At 44.1% G+C, this 27,638-nt stretch overlaps 1 protein-coding gene, 1 long non-coding RNA gene and 1 pseudogene across 3 annotated transcripts; 1 reads left to right on the top strand and 2 right to left on the bottom strand.

The window, feature by feature from the left end:
- Nucleotides 1–191: 191 nt before the first annotated feature.
- Nucleotides 192–2,260, top strand: LOC123125773 (endo-1,4-beta-xylanase 3-like). Of its 2 annotated transcripts, none has more exons than XM_044546229.1 (3): nt 192–294; nt 387–920; nt 1,020–2,260. In XM_044546229.1, exons 1-3 carry the CDS (start codon nt 280–282, stop codon nt 2,133–2,135), a joined length of 1,665 nt encoding a protein of 554 aa, XP_044402164.1. In that variant the 5' UTR covers nt 192–279; the 3' UTR covers nt 2,136–2,260. The 2 variants fall into 2 exon arrangements, with proteins under 2 accessions (XP_044402164.1, XP_044402167.1); XM_044546232.1 differs by having other exon boundaries at nt 196–274.
- A 19,007-nt stretch (nt 2,261–21,267) lies between these two features.
- On the bottom strand, nt 21,268–22,079 carry LOC123125772 (uncharacterized). The gene is made up of 4 exons (XR_006461487.1): nt 21,978–22,079; nt 21,625–21,869; nt 21,416–21,464; nt 21,268–21,319 (listed from the first exon to the last, which is right to left on the bottom strand). It is a non-coding gene; the product is annotated as an uncharacterized lncRNA (long non-coding RNA).
- A 760-nt stretch (nt 22,080–22,839) lies between these two features.
- On the bottom strand, nt 22,840–23,772 carry LOC123125771 (triphosphate tunnel metalloenzyme 3-like; annotated as a pseudogene).
- Nucleotides 23,773–27,638: the final 3,866 nt, after the last annotated feature.

Raw genomic sequence — 27,638 nt, 5'->3', positions numbered from 1 at the left:
AGAGAGAGAGAGAGAGAGGGCGTTCGTTGCTTCCGGTTTGTGTTGCTACTCTTCACCGTTACTCTTTCTATCCTGTGAATGTGATACGACTCAACTGTGTCTCTCTGTATCCATCTCGATGGAGACATCGACGGCCGCCGCCAAAATTCCCCTTTAAATACCGCAGCCACCGGAAAGAGCTGCATTAGTCTCATCACCCATACTGCAGTCCTGAGTGCAGACCACAACAGAAAGAGCTAGCACTCCCGGTCAATCGCCCCTCGCTCCCACTCGTGTAAGATGGCAGGCACTCCGGTATGAACTTTCTTACTAGTGGCACACATACGGTGAGTTCATGAGTCTAGCTCATTCATTTGTATGGTGCACATGTGTACTGCTTTTTTCAGGACGTGAACCTGGACGGCAGCCTGATCACCGGCTGCACACCCTTCGGCTCGCGCACGACGACGCTGTCCCTGCACAATGAGGAGGAGACGGCCATCGCCGCGGGGAATGGCGATGGCAACGAGCCCAGCGGCCGGTACATTCTCGTGGCGGGGCGCGCCGACGAGAAGGACGGCCTGCGCCAGACGATCGCGGGCGGCGTCCTCAAGCCAGGGATCACGTACCGCGTGGCCGGGTGGATCGGCCTGGGCGCAGGCGCGGCGCGGGGGACGAGCCACCCGGTGCGCGTCAACCTTGGTGTCACTATGGACGACGATGACAATGAGAGCCTGCAGGTGGAGTGCGGCGCGGTCTGCGCCGAGGCCGGCGGGTGGACGGAGATCATGGGCGCCTTCCGCCTCAGGACGGAGCCGCGCGGCGCTGCGCTTTACGTCCACGGCGGCCCCGCCGGCGTCGGCGTCAAGGTCATGGATCTCCGCGTTTTCCAGACAGACCGCGAGGCGCGCTTCCGGCAGCTCAAAGACAAGACTGACCAGGTGAGCATGCACGGATCGATGCACTGACTATGTAGCCATGTTTCACTTTCCATGTGCCACCTGCATATATAGTTCTTGATGTGGCACGTAATGATTTAGGCGCGCAAGAGGGACGTGATCCTCAAGCTGGGCGCGGCGACGGGAGCGGCGTCCGTGCGCGTCGTGCAGATGGACAACAGTTTCCCTTTCGGGACATGCATCAACACGACGGTGATCCAGAACCCGGCCTTCCTCGACTTCTTCACCAACCACTTCGACTGGGCAGTCTTCGAGAACGAGCTCAAGTGGTACCACACGGAGGCGCAACAGGGCCAGCTCAACTACGCCGACGCCGACGCGCTCCTCGCGCTCTGCGACCGCCTGCGCAAGCGCGTCCGCGGCCACTGCGTCTTCTGGTCCGTGGACGGCGACGTGCAGCAGTGGGTCAAGAACCTCGGCAAGGACGAGCTGAAGTCCGCCGTCCAGAGCCGCCTCGAAGGCCTCGTCTCCCGCTACGCCGGCAAGTTCCCGCACTACGACGTCAACAATGAGATGCTGCACGGCCAATTCTTCCGGGACCGCCTCGCCGACGAGGACGTCCCGGCGTTCATGTTCAAGGAGGTGGCGCGGCTCGACCCGGAGCCCGCGCTCTTCGTCAACGACTTCAACGTGGAATGCGGCAACGACCCCAACGCGACGCCGGAGAAGTACGCCGAGCAGGTCGCGTGGCTGGAGAGCTGCGGCGCCGTGGTGGGCGGCATCGGGCTGCAGGGCCACGTGCAGAACCCCGTCGGGGAGGTCATCTGCGCCGCGCTCGACAGGCTCGCCACCACCGGCGTGCCCATCTGGTTCACGGAGCTGGACGTGTCGGAGCCCGACGTGAGCCTCCGCGCCAAGGACTTGGAGGTGGTGCTCCGGGAGGCATACGCGCACCCTGCGGTGGAGGGCGTCGTGCTCTGGGGGTTCATGCAGAACACGATGTGGCGGCAGGACGCCTGGCTCGTAGACGCCGACGGCACCGTCAACGAAGCTGGCCAGATGTTCCTGAACCTCCAGAGGGAATGGAAGACGGACGTGCGCGGGAACGCCGACGGCGATGGAAACTTCAAGTTCAGGGGCTTCCACGGCAGATACTTCGTCGAGGTCACCACGGCGACGGGGTGTCGGATGCTCAAGACGTTCACGGTGGAGAAAGGAGACAACACGCCTCTCCTGGTGGATTTGGGCGATGCCTGAGTGCCTGACGGTAGATCTATCTACACTTGTACTAGTATATACTTACCAATCTGATTACATGTATGTACATGGGTCATACGCTGATGTGATTGACACGTTAAGGAAGGTGCTCTATAAATACTGAAGACGAATTCATCTTTTCTTTCCCCTTCAAGGCGACTAGGAAAATCTTCTTTCCCTCCATCTCCACCGGTGAACCTGTGGATTCGCCTCCCCTCTGCCTACTGCTCCGGCTGCCGGTGGCGGGGAGGGGATTTCTGGTGCCTCGGCTCCAGCTAGTAGATAGGTAGGGTACGTTTTGGTTCTCGCAGGGGCGCTAGTTGGACGGTTGGCGGCGCTTCTTATTCAAGTCAATCTTCTGGGTTTCGATTCTCCTCAAGTTCGTCCGTTGGGACGGGTTAGACGGAGCATTGAAGTAGATTCCTGCCAGCTCCTCGGGGCGGCGAGGTTAGAGTTTCTCATGCGTATGCAACGACAATATTTGGTGTCAAGTTCTTCAGACTGATTTAAGGATTCAAACGCGATGACTGCGGCATTAGGATGCTGGTCCTTAGGGACACATGCATGAAGATTTTCCGGCTGTCATCGACAAGGTCAGACCGGCTCCGGTATGTGAGCGACGACAACGGCGCGTCGGTGGCTCGTTCTGGTGGCGACAATGATCGTTCGATGGTCCATAGACTTCGATGTAATTTTTACTATGTTTTGGTGCTTTGTACTTCCGGTGAATCTTTATAATAGATCTGATCATTTTCGCAATAAAAAAATGCTCTATAAATACCACTCCACCCGTCCTAAAATTCTTGTCTTACATATGTCTAGATATGAATGCATCTAACACTAAAATGTAACTAGATACATCCGTATTCAGACAAATTTGAAACAATAATTTTAGAACGGAGTTAGTATAAGCAAAAAGGCGCTCTATAATTTTCACATTTCTAAGGTAGCGGGTGTTGCAAGAAAAAAAGCGCTCTATGGGGCTGTTTGGATGGGAGCCCAGAGTTGCCTTGCCAATTTTTTGGTCGTTGACTGATGGGTTGGTACGTGTTTGGATCACAACCAATTTTATGGATCCCTGCCAATTATTTGGTCACCCTTTCAGATTCTACAGCAACCTGTGGGCGAGTCCCTGGCGGCCAAATCGAGCGCCAAATTTTTAGCAAGCCCTCATTTTGATAGGGCTGGTATGGGCACAAACCAAACAGCCCGTATAATTTCCACATTTCTAAGGTAGCGGGTGTTGCAAGACAAGTGGTTGGGGGAATGCCATCCTATCTGAACAATATCCATTTACACCACATTGCAAGCAAGCTCCCGTATCAGTCCTCGAAGAAATACAGTGTCCGTCTCAGGGGTCGGTGTTGGAGATGCCCTAAGCTTTCTTTATTTATTGATTTAGCAACTAAACGTTTCAATGCATTGGTGAGTTTACTTCATTTGAGTTTTTTGACTAGGTTCCCGTGCTTGCCATTATTTCTTGTCATCTAAGTGCTCTCTCTCGTCTTTCATTACTTGGTCCGCTCATGTCATTTTTTCGCTTACATGACATACTTAGGGCAACTCTAACGGATCCCCTATACGGATATTAGAGAGGATAAATTTGGCTTTACTCCTATATGCCGCACCTAGCTGAAGTCCTAAAACATATAAGAGATGATAACTTTTACTCCCCGACCAAAAAGCCCCTCCAAATATGCTTGGCGCTTGCGCGGCCGAGTAAAAGTGGCGCGCCTCTTTCTCTCGACCTCGCGCCTCCGCCATTCCCACCGCAGTCATTGCCAACGATGACTGGCTCTCCCGCCGTAATGGATAGCCAAGACCCTTCCACCACCCGCCGGCCACCGCCGGTGGCAACCACCCCCGCGCCCCCGCCCGTGCCGACAAAAAAGGTTGGGGATGAAAAAAGTCCGCCGGCCACAAGCACCGACCTCAATCACAACAAAGACCACCGGGGTGGCGACTGCCTCTCCGGCGAAGGTCGACCGCCCTCCCGCCGCTCCCGCCGGATAGAAGAGTGCTCGAAAACCGACGGGTGTGGCGGCCCTCACGGAGAACGTCGAGAAGAAGAAGAAGAAGAATACTCCGGTGCGCCATCCACGTCCGGTGCCTCGTGGAGCGTCTCCGGTGACCCCTACGGCCACTGCTCCGGGGCGTCCGGCAGCCGCAGTCGGCAAGAAGGGTTGCAGCAGCCAAGTGCTCGACGAAATGCCAACAAGGTAAAAAAACATCTTTCACATTTCAGCCATCAAATTTTAGATGGTAATTGTTGTTGGCCGATGGTGATGATGTTTGTTCGTTTTGTTGTCGCAATGTGGAGATGAGCATGGATGAATTCTTAGCATGTTTGGAGTCCTCGGCTACGTTGGGGCTAGATGATCTCATTTATTACTCAATTTGGGATCATTCGGAGGTGGTTGGAGAAGAGGAGGTGGCCGAAGAGATGGAAGAAGAGAATATTGAGGAACGTAGTAATTTCAAAAAATTTCCTACGCACACGCAAGATCATGGTGATGCATAGCAACGAGAGGGGAGAGTGTCGTCCACGTACCCTCGTAGACCATAAGCGGAAGCGTTATGAGAACGCGGTTGATGTACTCGTACGTCTTCACGACCCGACCGATCCAAGTACCGAACGCACGTCACCTCCGAGTTCAGCACACGTTCAGCTCGGTGACGTCCCACGAACTCACGATCTAGCAGAGCTTCGCGGGAGAGTTCCATCAGCACGACGGCGTGATGACGGTGATGATGATGCTACCGACGCAGGGCTTCGCCTAAGCACCGCTACGATATGACCGAGGTGGATTATGGTGGAGGGGGGCACCGCACACGGCTAAAAGATCAACTGATCAACTTGTGTGTCTATGGGGTGCCCCTCTCCCACGTATATAAAGGAGTGGAGAAGGGGGAGGGCCGACCCTCTACTATGGCGCGCCTTGGGGAGTCCTACTCCCACCGGGAGTAGGATTCCCCCCTTCCAAGTAGTAGGAGTAGGAGAGAAGGAAGGGGAAGAGAGAAGAGAAGGAAGGAGGGGGCGCCGCCCCTCCCCCTAGTCCAATTCGGACTAGGCCTTGGGGGGGGGGGCTGTCCTAGGCAGCCCCTATCTCTCTCCCCAAAAGCCCAATAAGGCCCATATACTACCCGGCGAATTCCCGTAACTCTCCGGTACTCCAATAAATACCCGAACCACTCAGAACCTTTCCGATGTCCGAATATAGCCTTCCAATATATCGATCTTTACATCTTGAACATTTCGAGACTCCTCGTCATGTCCCTGATCTCATCCGGGACTCCGAACAACCTTCGGTACATCAAAACACATAAACTCATAATACCGATCGTCATTGAACGTTAAGCGTGCGGACCCTACGGGTTCGAGAACTATGTAGACATGACCGAGACTCATCTCCGGTCAATAACCAATAGCGGAACCTGGATGCTCATATTGGCTCCTACATATTCTACGAAGATCTTTATCGGTCAAACTGCATAACAACATATGTTGTTCCCTTTGTCATCGGTATGTTACTTGCCCGAGATTCGATCGTCGGTATCTCAATACCTAGTTCAATCTCGTTACCGGCAAGTCCCTTTACTCGTTCCGTAATGCATCATCCCGCAACTAACTCATTAGTTACATTGCTTGCAAGGCTTATAGTGATGTGCATTACCGAGAGGGCCCAGAGATACCTCTCCGATACTCGGAATGACAAATCCTAATCTCGATCTATGCCAACCCAACAAACACCTTCGGAGACACCTGTAGAGCATCTTTATAATCACCCTGTTACGTTGTGACGTTTGATAGCACACAAGGTGTTCCTCCGGTATTCGGGAGTTGCATAATCTCATAGTCATGGGAACATGTATAAGTCATGAAGAAAGCAATAGCAACATACTAAACGATCAAGTGCTAAGCAAACGGAATGGGTCAAGTCAATCACATCATTCTCTAATGATGTGATCCCGTTAATCAAATGACAACTCATGTCTATGGCTAGGAAACTTAACCATCTTTGATTCAACGAGCTAGTCAAGTAGGGGCATACTAGTGACACTCTGTTTGTCTATGTGTTCACACATGTACTAAGTTTCCGGTTAATACAATTCTAGCATGAATAATAAACATTTATCATGATATAAGGAAATATAAATAACAACTTTATTATTGCCTCTAGGGCATATTTCCTTCAGTCTCCCACTTGCACTAGAGTCAATAATCTAGTTCACATCGCCATGTGATTTAACACCAATAGTTCAGATCACCATGTGATTAATATCCATAGTTCACATCACCATGTGGCCAACACTCAAAGGGTTTACTAGAGTCAGTAATCTAGTTCACATTGCCATGTGATTAACACCCAAAGAGTACTAAGGTGTGATCATGTTTTGCTTGTGAGAGAAGTTTAGTCAACGGGTCTGCCAAATTCAGATCCGTATGTATTTTGCAAATTTCTATGTCTACAATGCTCTGCACGGAGCTACTTTAGCTAATTGCTCCGACTTTCAATATGTATCCAGATTGAGACTTAGAGTCATCTGGATCAGTGTCAAAACTTGCATCGACGTAACCCTTTACGACGAACCTTTTGTTACCTCCATAATCAAGAAACATATCCTTATTCCACTAAGGATAACTTTGACCGCTGTTCAGTGATCTACTCCTAGATCACTATTGTACTTCCTTGCCAAACTCAGTGTAGGGTATACAATAGGTCTGGTACACAGCATGGCATCCTTTATAGAACCTATGGCTGAGGCATAGGGAATGACTTTCATTCTCTTTCTATCTTCTGCCGTGGTCGGGCTTTGAGTCTTACTCAATTTCACACCTAACACAGGCAAGAACTCTTTCTTTGACTGTTCCATTTTGAACTACTTCAAAATCTTGTCAAGGTATGTACTCATTGGAAAAACTTATCAAGCGTCTTGATCTATCTCTATAGATCTTGATGCTCAATATGTAAGCAGCTTCACCGAGGTCTTTCTTTGAAAAACTCCTTACAAAAACTCCTTTATGCTTTCCAGAAAATTCTACATTATTTCCGATCAACAATATGTCATTCACATATATTTATCAGAAATACTGTAGTGCTCCCACTCACTTTCTTGTAAATACAGGCTTCACCGCAAGTCTGTATAAAATTATATGCTTTGATCAACTCATCAAAGCGTATATTCCAACTCTGAGATGCTTGCACCAGTCCATAGATGGATCGTTGGAGCTTGCACATTTTGTTAGCACCTTTAGGATCGACAAAACCTTCTGGTTGCATCATATACAACTCTTCTTTAAGAAATCCATTAAGGAATGTAGTTTTGACATCCATTTGCCAGATTTCATAAAATGTGGCAATTTGCTAACATGATTCAGACAGACTTAAGCATCGCTACGAATGAGAAAATCTCATCGTAGTCAACACCTTGAACTTTGTCAAAAACCTTTTTCGACAAGTCTAGCTTTGTAGATAGTAACACTACTATCAGCGTCCGTCTTCCTCTTGAAGATCCATTTATTTTCTATGGCTTGCCGATCATCGGGCAAGTCAACCAAAGTCCACACTTTGTTCTCATACATGGATCCCATCTCAGATTTCATGGCCTCAAGCCATTTCGCGGAATCTGGGCTCATCATCGCTTCCTCATAGTTCGTAGGTTCGTCATGGTCAAGTAACATGACCTCCAGAACAGGATTACCGTACCACTCTGGTGCGGATCTCACTCTGGTTGACCTACGAGGTTCGGTAGTAACTTGATCTGAAGTTACATGATCATCATCATTAGCTTCCTCACTAATTGGTGTAGGAGTCACAGGAACAGATTTCTGTGATGAACTACTTTCCAATAAGGGAGCAGGTACAGTTACCTCATCAAGTTCTACTTTCCTCCCACTCACTTCTTTCGAGAGAAACTCCTTCTCTAGAAAGGATCCATTCTTAGCAACGAATGTCTTGCCTTCGGATCTGTGATAGAAGGTGTACCCAACTGTCTCCTTTGGGTATCCTATGAAGACACATTTCTCCGATTTGGGTTTGAGCTTATCAGGATGAAACTTTTTCACATAAGCATCGCAACCCCAAACTTTAAGAAACGACAACTTTGGTTTCTTGCCAAACCACAGTTCATATGGTGTCGTCTCAACGGATTTAGATGGTGCCCTATTTAACGAATGTAGCTGTCTCTAATGCATAACCCAAAACGATAGTGGTAAATCGGTAAGAGACATCATAGACCATATCTAATAAAGTACGGTTACGATGTTCGGACACACCATTACGCTGTGGTGTTCCAGGTGGCGTGAGTTGCGAAACTATTCCGCATTGTTTCAAATGAAGACCAAACTCGTAACTCAAATATTCTCCTCCATGATCAGATCGTAGAAACTTTATTTTCTTGTTACGATGATTTTCCACTTCACTCTGAAATTATTTGAACTTTTCAAATGTTTCAGATTTATGTTTCATCGAGTAGATATACCCATATCTTCTCAAATCATCTGTGAAGGTTAGAAAATAACGATACCTGCCGCGAGCCTCAACACTCATCGGACTGCATACATCAGTATGTATTATTTCCAACAAGTCTATTGCTCGCTCCATTGTTCCTGGAGAACGGAGTCTTAGTCATCTTGCCCATGAGGCATGGTTCGCAAGCATCAACTGATTCGTAATCAAGTGATTCCAAAAGCCCATCAGCGTGGATTTTCTTCATGCGCATTACACCAATATGACCTAAACGGCAGTGCCACAAATAAGTTGCACTATCATTATTAACTTTGCATCTTTTGGCTTCAATATTATGAATATTTGTGTCACTACGATCGAGATCCAACAAACCATTTTCATTGGGTGTATGATCATAGAAGGTTTTATTCATGTAAACTGAACAACAATTATTCTCTAACTTAAATGAATAACCGTATTGCAATAAACATGATCAAATCATATTCATGCTCAACGCAAACACCAAATAACATTTATTTAGGTTCAACACTAATCCCGAAAGTATAGGGAGTGTGCGATGATGATCATATCAATCTTGGAACGACTTCCAACACACATCGTCACTTCACCCTTAACTAGTCTCTGTTCATTCTGCAACTCCTGTTTCGAGTTACTAATCTTAGCAACTGAACTAGTATCAAATACCGAGGGGTTGCTATAAACACTAGTAAATTACACATCAATAACATGTATATCAAATATACCTTTGTTCACTTTGCCATCCTTCTTATCCGCCAACTACTTGGGGTAGTTCTGCTTCCAGTGACCAGTCCCTTTGCAGTAGAAGCACTTAGTCTCAGGCTTAGGTCCAGACTTGGGCTTCTTCACTTGAGTAGCAACTTGCTTGCCGTTCTTCTTGAAGTTCCCCTTCTTCCCTTTGCCATTTTCTTGAAACTAGTGGTCTTGTCAACCATCAACACTTGATGCTTTTCTTGATTTCTACCTTCGTCGATTTCAGTATCACGAAGAGCTTGGGAATCGTTTCCGTTATCCCTTGCATATTATAGTTCATCACGAAGTTCTAGTAACTTGGTGATAGTGACTAGAGAACTCTATCAATCACTATCTTATCTGGAAGATTAACTCCCACTTGATTCAAGTGATTGTAGTACTCAGACATTTTGAGCACATGCTCACTAACTGAGCAATTCTCCTCCATCTTGTAGGCAAAGTGCTTGTCAAAGGTCTCATACCTTTCGACATGGGCATGAGTCTGAAATACTAATTTCAACTCTTGGAACATCTCATATGCTCCGTGTCGTTCAAAACGTCTATGAAGCCCCGATTCTAAGCCGTAAAGCATGGTGCACTAAACTATCAAGTAGTCATCATATCGAGCTTGCCAAACGTTCATAACGTCTGCATCTGCTCTTGCAATTGGTCTGTCACCTAGCGGTGCATCAAGGACATAATTCTTCTGTGCAGCAATGAGGACAATCCTCAGATCACTGATCCAGTCCACATCATTGCTACTAACATCTTTCAACTTAGTTTTCTCTAGGAACATATCAAAAATAAAACAGGGGAGCTAAACGCGAGCTATTGATCTACAACATAGATATGCTAATACTACCAGGACTAAGTTCATGATAAATTTAAAGTTCAATTAATCATATTACTTAAGAACTCCCACTTAGATAGACATCCCTCTAGTCATCTAAATGATCACGTGATCCAAATCAACTAAACCATGTCCGATCATCATGTGAGATGGAGTAGTTTTCAATGGTGAACATCACTATGTTGATCATATCTACTATACGATTCACGTTCGACCTTTCGGTCTCCAATGTTCCGAGGCCATATCTGCATATGCTAGGCTCGTCAAGTTTAACCCGAGTATTCTGCATGTGCAAAACTAGCTTGCACCCGTTGTATGTGAACGTAGCGCTTATCACACCCGTTCATCACGTGGTGTCTCAGCACGAAGAACTGTCGCAACGGTGCATACTCAGGGAGAACACTTATACCTTGAAATTTAGTGAGAGATCATCTTATAATGCTACCGTCGATCTAAGCAAAATAAGATGCATAAAAGATAAACATCACATGCAATCAATATAAGTGATATGATATGGCCATCATCATCTTGTGCCTTTGATCTCCATCTCCAAAGCACCGTCATGATCACCATCGTCACCGGAGCGACACCTTGATCTCCATCCTAGCATCGTTGTCGTCTCGCCAACTATTGCTTCTACGACTATCGCTACCGCTTAGTGATAAAGTAAAGCAATTACATGGCGATTGCATTTCATACAATAAAGCGACAACCATATGGCTCCTGCCAGTTGCCGATAACTCTGTTACAAAACATGATCATCTCATACAATAAAATTTAGCATCATGTCTTGACCATATCACATCACAGCATGCCCTGCAAAAACAAGTTAGACGTCCTCTACTTTGTTGTTGCAAGTTTTACGTGGCTGCTACGGGCTGAGCAAGAACCGTTCTTACCTACGCATCAAAACCACAACAATATTTCGTCAAGTATGTGCTGTTTTAACCTTCACAAGGACCGGGCGTAGCCACACTCGATTCAACTAAAGTTAGAGAAACTGACATCCGCCAGCCACCAGTGTGCGAAGCACGTCGGTAGAACCAGTCTCGCGTAAGCGTACGCGTAATGTCGGTCCGAGCCGCTTCATCCAACAATACCACCGAATCAAAGTATGACATGCTGGTAAGCAGTATGACTATTATCGCCCACAACTCACTTGTGTTCTACTAGTGCATATAACATCTACATATAAACCTGGCTCGGATGCCACTGTCGGGGAACGTAGTAATTTCAAAAAAATTCCTACGCACACGCAAGATCATGGTGATGCATAGCAACGAGAGGGGAGAGTGTCGTCCACGTACCCTCATAGACCGTAAGCGGAAGCGTTATGAGAACACGGTTGATGTAGTCGTACGTCTTCGCGATCCGACCGATCCAAGTACCGAACGCACGGCACCTCCGAGTTCAGCACACATTCAACTCGGTGATGTCCCACGGACTCACGATCCAACAGAGCTTCGTGGGAGAGTTCCGTCAGTACGACGGCGTGATGACGGTGATGATGATGCTACCGATGGAGGGCTTCGCCTAAGCACCGCTACGATATGACCGAGGTGGATTATGGTGGAGGGGGGCACCGCACACGGCTAAAAGATCAACTGATCAACTTGTGTGTCTATGGGGTGCCCCTCTCCCCCGTATATAAAGGAGTGGAGGAGGGCGAGGGCCGGCCCTCTACTATGGCGCGCCCTGGGGAGTCCTACTCCCACCGGGAGTAGGAGTCCCCCCCTTCCAAGTAGTAGGAGTAGGAGAGAAGGAAGGGGAAGAGAGAAGAGAAGGAAGGAGGGGGCGCCGCCCCTCCCCCTAGTCCAATTCGGACTAGGCCTTGGGGGGGGCACAGCCTGCCCTAGGCAGCCCATCTCTCTCTCTCCCATAAAGCCCAATAAGGCCCATATACTCCGCGGCGAATTCTCGTAACTCTCCGGTACTCTAATAAATACCCGAACCACTCAGAACCTTTCCGATGTCCGAATATAGCCTTCCATTATATCGATCTTTACGTCTCAAACATTTTGAGACTCCTCGTCATGTCCCTGATCTCATCCGGGACTCCGAACAACCTTCGGTACATCAATACACATAAACTCATAATACCCAACCCCACCGAACGTTAAGCGTGCGGACCCTACGGGTTCGAGAACTATGTAGACATGACCGAGACTCATCTCCGGTCAATAACGAATAGCAGAACCTGGATGCTCATATTGGCTCCTACATATTCTACGAAGATCTTTATCGGTCAAACCGCATAACAACATACGTTGTTCCCTTTGTCATCTCAATACCTAGTTCAATCTCGTTACCGGCAAGGCTCTTTACTCGTTCCGTAATGCATCATCCCACAACTAACTCATTAGTTACATTTCTTGCAAGGCTAATAGTGATGTGCATTACCGAGAGGGCCCAGTGATACCTCTCCGATACTCGGAGTGACAAATCCTACTCTCGATCTATGTCAACCCAACAAACACCTTCGGAGACACCTATAGAGCATCTTTATAATCACCCAGTTATGTTGTGACGTTTGATAGCGCACAAGGCGTTCCTCCGGTATTCGGGAGTTGCATAATCTCATAGTCATAGGAACATGTATAAGTCATGAAGAAAGCAATAGCAACATACTAAAAGATCAAGTGCTAAGCTAACGGAATGGGTCAAGTCAATCACATCATTCTCTAATGATGTGATCTCCTTAATCAAATGACAGCTCATGTCTATGGCTAGGAAACTTAACCATCTTTGATTCAACGAGCTAGTCAAGTAGAGGCATACTAGTGACACTCTGTTTGTCTATGTATTCACACATGTACTAAGTTTCCGGTTAATACAATTCTAGCATGAATAATAAACATTTATCATGATATAAGGAATAATAAATAACAAATTTATTATTGCCTCTAGGGCATATTTCCTTCAGAGAAGGTGGCTGATGGAGATGAAGTTGATGAGGTGGTCGAAGCAAGCACAAGGTCGTCAAGGTCATGCACTCACAACTACAATCTGAAGGAAATATTCCCTAGAGGCAATAATAAAGTTGTTATTTATATTTCCTTATATCATGATAAATGTTTATTATTCATGCTAGAATTGTATTAACCGGAAACTTAGTACATGTGTGAATGCACAGACAAACAGAGTCTCCCTTGTATGCCTCTACTTGACTAGCTCGTTAACCAGAGATGGTTAAGTTTCCTAACCATAGACATGTGTTGTCATTTGATGAACGGGATCACATCATTAGAGAATGATGTGATGGACAAGACCCATCCGTTAGCTTAGCATAATGATCGTTTAGTTTTAGCTCTATTGCTTTCTTCATGACTTATACATATTCCTCTGACTATGAGATTATGCAACTCCCTAATACCAGAGGAACTCTTTGTGTGCTATCAAACGTCACAACGTAACTGGGTGATTATAAAGACTAGTACAATGCCCGTGCGTTGCCACAGGCCTTTAATTTTTTTCCATGTTGGTGTATAAAACTTGATGATATTTTTGTGCCTTTCAATGACATCGCATGGGGACCCTTGTCGATGTTTTTAAACGTCGACATAATCCATCTTTATCTCTCTCATCCCCTACAATAATAAGCATATATGTAGAAATATACCTTTTGTGTTATCATGTGCTAAATATATACAAAAAATAACAATTATTTGTATGCACCTCTTCTGATTGTGTAAAACTCGACGAGGTCTCGGTCCAATCCATCAAAGCATCATCCGAAGCCATCAGTTTTAAACTCTGACCCGAAAAGTAAAGATATATTCATCGATTAGCTGCTAGATAATAGCATGTGACATTTTTAGTCGCTAAGTGGTAACTTCCAAATTCAGAGAAACCCTGGAATTAAAAAAGGGCAATCCTGAGCCAAATCCGTGTTTTGAGAAAACAAGGGGTTCTCGAACTAGAATACAAAGGAGAAGGATAGGTGTAGAGACTCAATGGAAGCTGTTCTAACGAATCGAGTTAATTACGTTGTGTTGTTAGTGGAATTCCGAAGTGAGTGGCATCGTGCCTTCTTTTAGAGCGGGTCACATCCAATTTCGATATGGCTCACCTTTGAATCACTTGTTGGTAATTATTCCATAGAAATGACTTATTAGGATACGTGATATTATTCACTATATAAAAAATGTGTGACATTTCTTTCAAAGCAAACAGTGGCTTTTCCCTTAAAAAAGCAATCAACAACTCATTTTCTTCTTATCTAAAAAAGGCGATTCACTCTCTCAGCCCACAACACATTGCTCACACTCATATCTCATTCCCCGAACCTACTCACCCCGCGCCGTCGCCATCTCTCCCCACCATGGAAAATCATATCCAAATAAATGCCAGCTCTATCAAAAAAATGAAAAAAAAAATCTAAAGATACTTTAACATTGTTATCTATCTTGGTACTGCTTCTCATCTCACTTGAAAAGAATATTTACAAATGATAATACTTTTGCTCATATCTCTTCTAAGCAACCTGATGAACATTGTAGTCAATGATACGTCCTTGGTGCTCAAATGGTGAAGCTTCTACTTCACTCCTTGCTTTCTTTAAGAATTGGCACATATTACAATCAAGGACTCCTAATCTCTTGGGCATATATCACATCAAACGATAGGGCATTCTACACAATTGTTTCCCTCCCACTGAACCTGAAGTTATTAGCCCTACACAAAGGAGTTATTCATGTTGATTTTAACGATGATGGTATACCTGGTGGATCTACCATTGAATATATCAGACTGCATATGAGGATATATGTGCCTGAATGTGATAGGGACCTGCATCCTTGATCCCAGGCTTATTAATCTTGGTGGACTCGATGAGGTCAATGTTGGCAATACTGCCATCACAAAGCCACATTTTATAATGGAAGCAACATGGTGAGACTCAAATATTGTATTAGGATTTGCGAGCAGCATGTTGAACCCCAAACTGGAGTCATTCTTGTCCTTGAGGCTGAGGTACAGCTTGGTAGCAATCTCTTCAAAGCAGAAGTGGCGGAACTTGATCTTGTCTTCGCCGGTCTTTTATTGGATCAGCATGCTACCACACTTGTCAGAACGACCCTCTATGAAAATATATATTTTAAGAGACATTGGAACAATGCTTTGACAGTACAGGGTTTGTTAGCATGCACTAATCCAATAATCTTTAAAATGAATAAATGTTAGTAATTATATCAAAACCAGAAGATGAACAACACTACTGCTCTCTCCACGACATAAACCGACGAATTCTAGACTCTAACAATCCTGAATATGTATGAATAAAACAACCAGGCTTAGCTATTTTGCATAAACCATGAAAATCTATAGGAACTTCAATGTGTTCAATTGAAAAAATAGCACATGACTATAGAAAGAACAGCAGGCTTGATAATAACTAATCCATGAACAGAACTTGTTTAACACATGACTAATCCATGACTATAAAAGTTCATTATACTCGGTCACTCGTCTGTTGCGTGCCATGATTTTTCCGTCTTTATTGACCATCATTACTTTGATCCGTCTAACTTGTTTAGCATGTAGCATGTATTCCCATATTGTATGGCTCAATCATTCAAACCTCTATATCGATCATTTACTTGCTTGTGTGGTCTGGGATGCCTTGTGTCCTGTCTATTTGTAATATGATTTTGCTGGCAGGATTTGCTTGTCTTTCTGGAAGGACTGGTTTATCGAGCGATTCTGATCAAGGTGGCCCTTGTCAGCTATTCACGTCCATAGCGATGAATGACTCAATCACTTAGTTGGCCCTAGGCGTTTCTAGTGATTTTACAAGAAGAATCAATATAAAGTCTTATAGTCTGCCTGTAGTTGTCATTCTCACGTTTGAAATTTTCAATCTTCTTCCGGACTTAGTCTGGTCCACTTAACCATGTACGCGAGGTTGTGCTTCAGGGATGGACATTCCTTATGTGAAATCCAATATGGGATACATAGTAACATCAACATGTCAGGCAAAGAGTCACATCGAAGAAAAAACACAAGAAAACTATGAACAGGTTTGTTTCTGTTGAAGACAATCAACAATAGATCATCATTTTTCCGTTTATCTGTTTTTATTTCATTTTAACAACAGGTCATCATTTTTCCATAGGCTATTCACTTAATTGGTCTCATTGAAATCATTTTGACAACACCCTAAAGGTAAAACAGAACTTGCCATGGTTTTCCATTGAGCTGAAGAATAAAATAAACCACATGCCTGGGAAGTAGATTGATACTGTTGAGTCCAAGAAGATCCATTAGAAACAGCTGATTTAGTGGCCCAAGCTTCTATAGTATATGGTGCAGTATTGCCGATGAATGTAGCAGAAATGCTGTCCTCCAATTTAGCCATTTTTAAATCAAAATCAACAATATTTTCACTGCATTTCACCACATTTAGTTATATTAAAATTTCAGGAATACAAAGTAATAATTTGACAATGGTGCTAAATAAATAAATTATTTCACTCGTAGAGTGCTAGTTCTGGTATCCTAGCAAAGTAAGCTAAATCAAAGTGTCATAGCTAAGAAAGCATACTCAAAACCTCTCTCGATTTTTTTTACACCATTACCATACGTGTTTCCAGACTTGATTTTGCTGTTAGGAGCCAGCAACAGCAGCCAGAAGCATTGGCATTATTGATGATATAACTGAACCGTTATGTAGCAAGTGTTTCAGAGATTTATATTCGACACAACAACTTGCTGAATACTACTTTGAACTTAAAAGGTGAGGGAGAAATCAAAACTTGAGTCACACAGTCACATCAATGATACGATGAGAATGAAAAAATCAATGGAAAAGTACCGCTTAATATTTCACAGTTTCATCATGGTCATCAACACCGTTAAGTTGGAATTCGAGAGTTTTAGGAAATGTGACTGTGATTCAGTAGATTTCCCTTCTGCCATAAATAATGATGTATGGATAGCTGCAACTTTTCTTCATACTATCCCAACGCACGGACACATGTAGGACAAAAAATGACAGCAATCATGGGAAAACATACCATTACCAAAATCAAAGGTATAACATAATATATTGTCAGCATGATAAAAATGAGATCATGTTAATTTCCCTATAAAACTGAGATCAAAGGTATATATTTCACAGGAATTTGACAACCACGATCATAAGTTCTGAATGGCGCTTCAAGGATTAAAAAAACATATTGCCCTACAAAAATAAATAAATATTCAAGGAAGACAACTGATGGTTGAATCCTGAAAGTCTAAAATCTCTAGATCACATATCTAGCATCTGATACTTACATCCCTAGTAAAATATAATTTTAAAATTTCCTAGAATACGAAAAGAGCCCTATATAGCTACAAGAGATATGTATGAGGTGACAAGCTCTTACACATGTATATATGTATGAGGTGGTCAGGAGTGAATCCCTTTTCTGATCTCTTTCTTTCATCCATTGTTCTCTGTCTCGCTTGATCCAGTCATGTTCCAGCACTCCTCACAAAAGTATCACTTCCAGACTCCTATTATGGGCCGAAAGGAGGAGTTTTATTTTTTCTGATTATACATGCAACAGGGAATAGTTAAAAAACAATAACAAATTAAATGATCATGTGGTGAACCGGCTTCTTCTCCACTGCATTTGCTGATGACATAGGAAGTCACTGCAATATGGTATTATGAAATTATTTTTCATGAAAAAATGATGATACACTTTCATCTAACCAACTTGAATACTCACTTTCCTCAAGAAAACAATCTGAATAGTCTTGTGCATGGCATGATCCAAATTCAGACGACACACTTCCTTATATGCTATCTATTAATGAACGAACGGGTACTTACATGTATATGAGGCCAGAACCAGGCGTCGCGGACAGGGTATCTGTCTTCCACATCATCAGCATGGAGGAGCTCCTCCTCGGCTGCTCACTGAAGGACGACAACGATGTATCCATTTCCCATCTCTATTGTGGAAATGCATTCTGGAAACAATAAAAGAAACAATAAAAATACAGAGAGTTATACTAAAGAAGAAAAATCCTTGCATGCCAATCGTATGAAATAGCTAATGCAATTATCCCATATATAAATGCATCCCTAACACCAGCAACCGCTCCGGAATATATTCCACGTAAAAAACGCACCGATCATAGATTTATGAGATAAAAGTAATAGAGTCAAGTTAGACTACCCAAAACGATGCATGTGGTTCTACTTGTCACTTTTGACCTTAAGTGGTTTCCGTGGACATATAGTATGATGAATTTACTACATAGTGACCTTAAATTGTTTCAGTACACATATAGAAGGATAGAAATTCTACATGTACTGGGAACTACCACCAAAGCCATGTTCTATTGGATCCAGCTTGAACAAAAAAATTATATTGATTCATCAATCATAGACATAAAGTTTGGCTCAAAGAAGGAGGACTACATACAACTTCCAAAATTTTATGTGTGCCAACCAGTGGTTTCGGGCTGACATTCAGATAGACGATGCAGCTTGGAAGTAATTCTAAATGACAGTCATTTTCCATATTATATCTGCAGGTGCATGCTAGTGCAAAGTAGTGCTACATCATGAAGTTGTTGTAAGGTACATCGGGAAATAAATAAAAATTCAGTGCAAGCATGGTTGCAAATTATTTGGCAAGAGCGTAGCGTGCAGGCCACTTACCAGGTCTGGCACCCATACGCCCCTAGTAATTAGCAATGGTGAAAAGTCTAAACCAATTGGATGGCACAATCAACAGAAGCAAAAAAAATCCTTGGGCGCCTCTCCACGATCCGTTGCCCGGTCCACCTCGGAGATTGGCCTGCTTCGAGCCCCGTTTGTGTTCAGCAACGGCGGCGGCCCTGCAACTGCAATCATTTATCCTAGTCTCCATAGTAGAACAATGGATGATCACAACTTCAAATTCTAGTATATACTGAATTAGTAAGGACCAGCGGGATAGCAAAAATTCAGAAAAATTCATTCTAAAATAGAAACCTCTAATTAATCAGACAATAAACTTGCCGTTTGATCTGATGATGAAAGGCACAAATGAATGGTTGTCGTGCATGCACATAAAAAATCCACACGAGAGTATGCAATCATCAATTCAATTTTTACAGCCTGGGAGTTAACACTGATAGACCTTGCCTTGAATCAGGTCAAAACGAATGACCACAAGATTTTATTGGTACAGACTGCAGACCAAAAATTCCTCTTAAACACTTTTTACTGACTTCTGTATTGTTTTGTTCAGTACTTCAGTTCTTCAGTTTAGCATTCTAAACAAGCCAATGATGTTGAAAACAAGGTATGCTATTACAGATAGTTTTAAGGCTTGGCAACCAATGAATTTAGTAGCACACAATTAAACAACATCAGGTGACAAATTCAGCTTCCATGCTGATCCTAAATACTGCAACAAAATGTTTGACAGAATATGCAGGTCAGTTTGGCACTATAAGTTCCCAATCATTAGCTCGCCTCAGGGGTAAAACAAGCTACCATATAGTAAAGTACCAAATCACATGAGCAGTGTTGTAATCAGTCATGTAGATATTATAGAACATCACTAATTTTAACCAGTTCTGTAGTAGCTGTATATCTTTAGTGATTTTGGAAGCTTTGTAAGACTAATTCCCAAATTCCATCTGGTAGTAATTAAAAAATTCCATACAATGAAAATACTCGTATATATTTCCATCATGAACTCAATATACGTGTGAATAAATCGATAAGTAAATCAATATGGTGCATACTCTAAAATCTCAGAGATCTTTGATGTTGTAGAAGTTATTAGTCTTCTACTCGTTTCGGAAATCCCTACGGAAAAAGGGAGTACATTTCAAACTCCAGAACATGATGGTGCAAATGGTGAACTGAATAAAGCTATAATGGGCCAGTATACTACATGGAGCATAAATCTGCAATATGAATTTTGTAGTTATAGTATTATTACTTTCTTCGAAAATGAAAATCTATTTGCAGCATGGGTGTGAAGCATGCATACGCGTGCACAATCAAGGATTGAAGTCCAAATCTCAGCATGTTCCACGTCACCAGAACATCATCGTATTCCCAAGTAACCAAAAATATTGTTACTCCTGGTTGCCGTGAAATTTCTGCAACAAAGAGGGGACAATTCAGTACAGAGATAACAGAGAGAAGGGAGACGTAGTGTTGTTGTCATTGTGCTCCCTCACCTCCCGGCCCTGCAACTTGAAACCACCGGCACCTCTGCACTGCAACCCCGTATGCACATCGTCCCTCTCCCTCGCCCGACACAAGACACACAAGCTAGCACCGGCCAAAAATCAATCAATCAATCAGTCAGTGAGGGGAAGCTTGTTGATTGACATCCAAAAATTCAATGAGTTAGAGAGCAGAATGAACTCATTAATAGCACACATAAACAACCAACCATCCCCTGGTTCAAACTGGTACTGGTACATATTTACAGATTCGACGGTTCGGTTTAGGCACCAGAAAGCAAAAAGCAGAGGTATAAGATGAGAGATAACATAGAACCAGAAAGCAGGATGACGACACAGAGAAAAACGTTCAGATTGCAATTCGTGTATACCAAGCTATGCTATGCATTTTGGCATAAGTTGTGGAATCACGCACATATTTTCTTTCAAATAAAAGTAGTACTCAAAGTCTGAATTCAGTTTCAAAGAACAAAGCACGCATACTGAAGTTCGATGACAGGTCGACGGAGGTTGTCCCTGCAGGACACCTTGTCGGACAGCGCTGAACTTGTTGCCGGTGATGCTAGGCACTGGGGGGACGGCATGAACAACAGCATCGGCGGGAACAGCCTGACGAAGCATTTTAAAAGCATTCATACAGAATATAATCTTCTAGATGATAACAATAAAAAATACAAGTGCAATAATCCACCAAATGTAGGAAAGCATTGTTACAGAATATATATTCTAATCCGTGATAAATAGAGATCTGAAACCATTGATCACATGCAAGAAAACAGGAGGAGGAGGTGCACAACTACATGTAGGGCGTGCAGACGCCGCTGAATTCATGAGTCGTTGGCTCCTGTTGCTTCCGTCGATCTCGTCATCCCCAAAGTCAAGTATAGTGCCATAACATCAATCATATATGTGTTGGCATTTTACTGTACCTGTTATGACAGGGATGGCCTTGCTTTAAATAGAGCATGTTCAAAGTGTGAGAGTTCAATCAAACTCGACGAACTCATTGATGGTGTCCAATTTACCAGGAATTGGGTTCTCTCATCCAAAGCGGCCACAACTACTTAGTTTTACCTAAACAAGGAAGGCATGGTCAAACAATTTAATTCCACGCGTTGCACATTCATAAATCACATGACAGATGTACCACGCATTCATAATTGTACAAAGTAACTACCAAGTGTTCTCGAAAGAATAAATCCACACACGCAATCAGCTAAACATAAAAATTTACCTCAAAAAAATAGGATGTATGGTGAGTTAGTGCTTGCACGGGTTCATATTTTCCTTACTTCTGATTCGCTCTCCCCAATATACTTGTTCAATTGATCAGGCCCCTAAAGTTCCAGAAAAGGAAACATTGTACAGTTTATACAGAACACAAATTAGGTAGAAAGAATATGGCAATCTCAAAATAAATTTTCATTAGTGTTTTCCCACAACCTGGAGATCCAAGCAGAAAAAGACCAGCTCGCATGACTGGCACCAAAAAGGGAAGATGAAACCATAATTAGGTATTTAAAGTAGTAACATGAAACACTAAAACTTATAAAATGCAAATAAAAACCACAGATCTTGGTGAACTACCTTCGATATGAATTCAGAGGTGGCTAACGGTTTTAATCTACCAATCACTATGATGACCAGATGACACATAGTTAACTGCAATACCACACGCCCTGCCCTGTTCATCTCTTAGGGCAGCAATGTGGTCACTGGATAAAGATTAAAAAAATTCAGGCGCCTAGTTTGAACAATAACACACGCCCTCCCCTGTTCCCAAAAAATACCATCAACATGGCCACTGGCTAAAGTTTCAGGAGTACCCATTCTTGGAGTCGCCCAATCGAGTCCTAAATGTTTTAGCAAAGTATAAAGTACAAAGGTTAATCATGTGTCGCTGCATGTTTCAGCAATTATATGGTAAGGAATCAAGCTATGAACTCAGGCATACCTTGGTATCTTGGCCTTCTAGTTCATCATAGATCAGGTTCAGCCTTTCAGGTACCTAATAAGAAATAAGGACAGATTTGTCAGGTGGCAACTTAGATACCAACGATGACCGTGTATGCCTGAGACCAACAAGCAGCTCATAGGGGAGGTGGGTTAAGACAAGAAGCAGCTCATCAGGGAGGTGGTGAATCTAAGGATGCCCATCTGCACCGGGGAGCAGAACAAGATGTGGTGTGGTGAGACTGCAATAACAGGCTCATTGCCCATAACCGTGTGGCGGACATACGAAATTCAGTTTGTTCCTAGCTACTCCCTCCGTTCCTAAATATAAGCCCTTTTAGATATTCTAATGTGGACTACATACAAAGCAAAATGAGTGAAACTACACACTAAAATACGTCTATATACATCCGAATGTAGTCCGTATTGAAATCTCTAAAAAAAGGTTTATATTTTGAAACAAAGGGAGTAGATTTTATGTCTTGTATATAAATGGACCCGAGAGATGAAATTTAGTCCTCTCCCCAACCAGACATACCAGCCCCGGCTTCTTCCCAGCGGTTGTCGGATCATGCTCCAGGACAAGTTTTTTTACGAGGATTGAAATGCAAACCCTTGTGTTGCTATGCTGCCACCCAAGATAGTATTCTTGGATGAAAGTTATCAAATACCAGAATGTAACAGAACTAAACATTACATTTGTGAGATTTGAAATCACTCACCACAGAACAAGCCTATCGTCGCAAGAAAGTGCTAATGAAACACAAGTTTTATAGCAACCACGGTTTAATCATCATTTGGGACACGGTAAAGACCAACCACAAACCTAGTCACGGAAGCAGCTTCCCGGCCATGAAGCACGCGAACTTATTGCTCCAGGAGTACTCATACGGCACCCCAGCCATGGTGAGCAGCCGCTCCAGGACCTCCTAGGCCCGGTCGGGCTCCGCGGTCTCGCACTCCAGCTCGTAGTTTGTGCCGAAATCGAAGTGTGTCTCGTCGAGCTCTAGCACGAGCCCCTGCCCCTCGCCCTCCTCGAGCTCATACACACCGCGAGTGTTCCGGAAGCCGCCGAGGCAGACGAACGGCGCTTTGTCCCCGCCGACGCCGTACTCGTCGGAGACGAGCCGGACGATGGGGGAGTCAACCGCATTGAGACGGGCGGGGTTGTCGACGCAGGTGAGGGCGAGGGTGGGGTCGAGGGGCTCCACGACCTCTTCAACGCGGCTGACGCCGGCGTCGATGCGCGGGCGGCGCGGGAGGGGTCGCGGTCGTCGGTGCCGTAGAGGCGGACGTCCCGCTGGGCGGCGGTGGCGGCGGCGAGGGGCCGCGCTGGGGCGTCGGTGCGGAGTAGGCGGGGCGCGAGGAAGGAGGAGAGGCGCCGGTGTGCAGCCGCGTCGGGGAGACGGAGCTTGATCTCGACCTCCATGGGGTTGGGGTTGCGGCTAGGGCTGGGGGGGCGGGGCCTGGAAGGGGCGGGCGGCGGCGGCGTCTACTCTGGGAGTTCTAGGGATCGAGAGGACCGGACGAAAAAACCTACCAAAAAAACCAGTGGAAGGTGGGACGAAAAAAGCCGGACGAAAATGGTGGGACGAAAATAAACCCGGAACGGAGACTACCAACTGAGACATTAGGAGTAGAGATGCTCTACAGGTGTCTCCGATGGTGTTTATTGAGTTGGCATCGATCGAGATTAGGATTTGTCACTCCGAGTATCGGAGAGGTATCTCTGGGCCCTCTCGGTAATGCATATCAGTATAAGCCTTGCAAGCAATGTGACTAATGAGTTAGTTACGGGATGATGCATTACAGAATGAGTAAAGAGACTTGCCGGTAACGAGATTGAACTAGGTATGATGATACGCACGATCGAATCTCGGGCAAGTAAGATACCGATGACAAAGGGAATGAAGTATGTTGTTATGCGGTTTGACTGATAAAGATCTTCGTAGAATATGTAGGAGCCAATATGAGCATCCAGGTTCTGCTATTGGTTATTGACCGGAGATGTGTCTCGGTCATGTCTACATAGTTCTCGAACCTTTAGGGTCCGCACGCTTAACGTTCGATGACGATTTGTATTATGAGTTATGTGATTTGATGACCGAAGTTTTTTCGGAGTCCCGGATAAGATCACGGACATGACGAGGAGTCCCGAAATGGTTGAGAGGTAAAGATTCATATATTGGAAGGTTACATTCGGACACCGAAATGGTTCAGGAAGTCTCAGATGAGTTTCGGAGTACCGGGGGTTACCGGAACCCCCCCGGGAAGTATTGGGCCTTAATGGGCTTTAGTGGAAAGGAGAGAAGGGCCACAAGGGGAGGCCCCCCCCCAATGGCAAGTCTGAATTGGACTAGGGAGTGGGCGGCGCCCCCTCTTTCCTTCTCCCTCTCTTCCTCCTTCCCTCTCTTGGAAAAGAAAGGGGACTCCAACTAGGATTGGGAATCCTAGTTGGACTCCCCTATGGAGCGCTGATGTCTACTACGCAACTTTATTCTTGTAGACACGTGTTGGGCCTCCAAGCGCAGAGTTTTGTAGGACAGTAGCAGTTTTCCCTCAAGTGGATGACCTAAGGTTTATCAATCTGTGAGAGGTGTAGGATGAAGGTGGTCTCTCTCAAACGACCCTGCAGTCAAATACAAGAAATCTCTTGTTGCCCTAACACACCCAATACAATGGAAAATTGTATAGGTGCACTAGTTCGGTGAAGAGATGGTGATAAAAGTGTAATATGGATGGTAGAAATATATTTTTATAATCTGAATAAATAAAAACAGGAAGGTAGCAAATAGTAAGGGCACAAAAACTGTGTTGCAATGCTTGAAAAGGAGGCCTAGGGTCCGTACTTTCACTAGTGCAACCTCTCAACAATGCTAACATAGTTGGATGATATGATTATCCCTCAAAGTGCAATAAAGAATCACTCCCAAGTTCCTATTAGCGGAGAACAAAAGATATAATTTGTTTGTAGGGTACGAAACCACCTTAAAGCTATTCTTTCCGTTCAATCTATCCTAGAGTTCGTACTAAAATAACGCAAGCTATTCTTTCCGATCTATCTAATCAGGAGTTCGTACTAAAATAACACCAAAGCAAATTCATATTCATAATACTCAATCCACACAAAGAACTACAAGGGGACCCCAAAGTTTCTATCGGAGAAAAGATAATAAAAACGTGCATCAATCCCTATGCAAAGATTACCCCAATATGACCGCGGGAATCCGCTAGTTGAATGCCATAACATATATCGAGTGAATCAATAAGATACCCCAATCTCACCTCAAGGATTCATACAGCAAGACATACATAATGTGTTCTCATCTCTAAATATTCAATCCGACATGAAAAAACATCAAAGGGTAAAGATTCAATTCATCACAAAAAGAGTATAGAGGGGAGAAACATCATATGATCCGACTATATTAACAAAGCCCATGATATAGATCACGAGAGAGAGAGAGAGAGATTAAACACATAACTACTGGTACAAACCCTCAGCCCCGAGGGTGGACTACTCCCTGCTCATCGTGGTGGCCGCTGAGATGATGAAGATGGCCACCGGAGATGATTCCTCCCTCCGGCAGGGTGCCATAACGGGCTCCCGATTGGTTTTCGGTGGCTATAGAGGCTTGCGGCGGCGGAACTTCCGATCTAGGTTAACCCCGAAGGGTTTCGGAATATTTGGGAATTTATAGTGCAAAGAGGGGGTGCGGGAGGCCACCGAGGTGGGCACAACCCACCTGGGCGCGCCAGGGGGCCCTGGCGCGCCCTGACGTGTTGTGCCTCCCTCGGGGCACCCCCCAGGTGCAGCTCTGGCCCATTGGGTTCCTTATGGTCCAAAAAATCTCCAAAAAGTTTCGTGGTGTTTGGAGTCTGTTTGATATTGATTTCCTGTGATGTAAAAAACAAGCAAAAAACAGCAACTGGCACTGGGTCAATAGGTTAGTCCCAGAAGATGATATAAAGTTGCTATAAAATTATTGTAAAACACCCAAGAATGATAAAATAACAGCATGAATACTTCATAAATTATAGATACATTGGAGACGTATCAGCATCCCCAAGCTTAATTCCTACTCGTCCTCGAGTAGGTAAATGATAAAAGAAATAATTTATGAAGTGTGAATGCTAGCAAAGTGCATAAGTTTGATCAATGATAATTTCAATCACTTTTCCTAGCATCATAACAACAATTATTTCTTATAAAACTTCTCATGTTATAGTAGCAACCAATTAACATGTTAAGGTTCAAACAATGAATTCTCTTGAATGTCAACAATCTATATTCTTAGTCACCAAGCAATTGTAATTCAACTTATTCAACGGATTTTAAGTAAGAGCTCCACATACTCAACCATCTTATAGTCTTCTATGATCGCTAACACTCACCGCATAGACATGAGCAAAACGTTTCAACCGGACACATAGAAAGATATGGACCTATTGTTTTGCCTCCCAACATATTCACCTCACGGGTGATGTCAACAATAATTACTCATGCTTCCCATATTCAACTGGACATATGTGCCTAGATCTTTCCTCACCACATGATGCTTGCCAAAAGAGAAAAAAAAGGAATAGAGAGAAAAACTTTGACTCTTTGCATAAAAATAAATACTGAAAAAGTAAAAGATAGGCCCTTCGCAGAGGGAAGCAGAGGTTGCCATGCGCTTATTTGTTTGTATGCTCAACCCCTTAGTGCAAAAGAACGTCATGTTATATTGCCCCTTGTGATAGCAACCTTTATTATGCAGTCCGTCGCTTTTATTGCTTTGCCATCATAAGTTCGTACAACGCTCAATTTTCTCTTACACTAAATGATCTAACACTTTTATAAGCAATTTTTATTGCCTTATTGCACCGATGACAACTTACTTGAAGGATCTTGCTCAATCCTTAGGTAGGTATGGTGGACACTTGAAAATAAGATTTGGATTTAAGGGTTTTTGGATGCACAAGTAGTATCTCTACTTAGTGCGGAATTTTTGGCTAGCAAAGATAGGGGGAAAGCACCACATGTTGAAGGATCTATGACAATATAACTTCTACGTGAATATGAACAAACATAAATCATTACTGTAGCGACCCGACCTCAGACGGTCAAGTCTCTGTGCTTTAGTGTCATCCCTGGATCGGTAATGCTGACACACACAGTACTCGATTGGATTTATAACAGAGTAGCAATCACACACTTATTACATCGAATGTCTCAAAAGAGAACTTATTACAATAAATATGGCTTAAGGCCATCTAAACCGATAACAGCGGAAGGCTTGGAAGATAAAGTGA

This window comes from Triticum aestivum, chromosome 5D (genome assembly GCF_018294505.1).
Source record: "Triticum aestivum cultivar Chinese Spring chromosome 5D, IWGSC CS RefSeq v2.1, whole genome shotgun sequence".
Taxonomy (NCBI): Eukaryota; Viridiplantae; Streptophyta; class Magnoliopsida; order Poales; family Poaceae; genus Triticum; species Triticum aestivum.
Note: the sequence above shows the minus strand (reverse complement) of the source record. Positions and strands in the feature narration are given on the sequence as shown.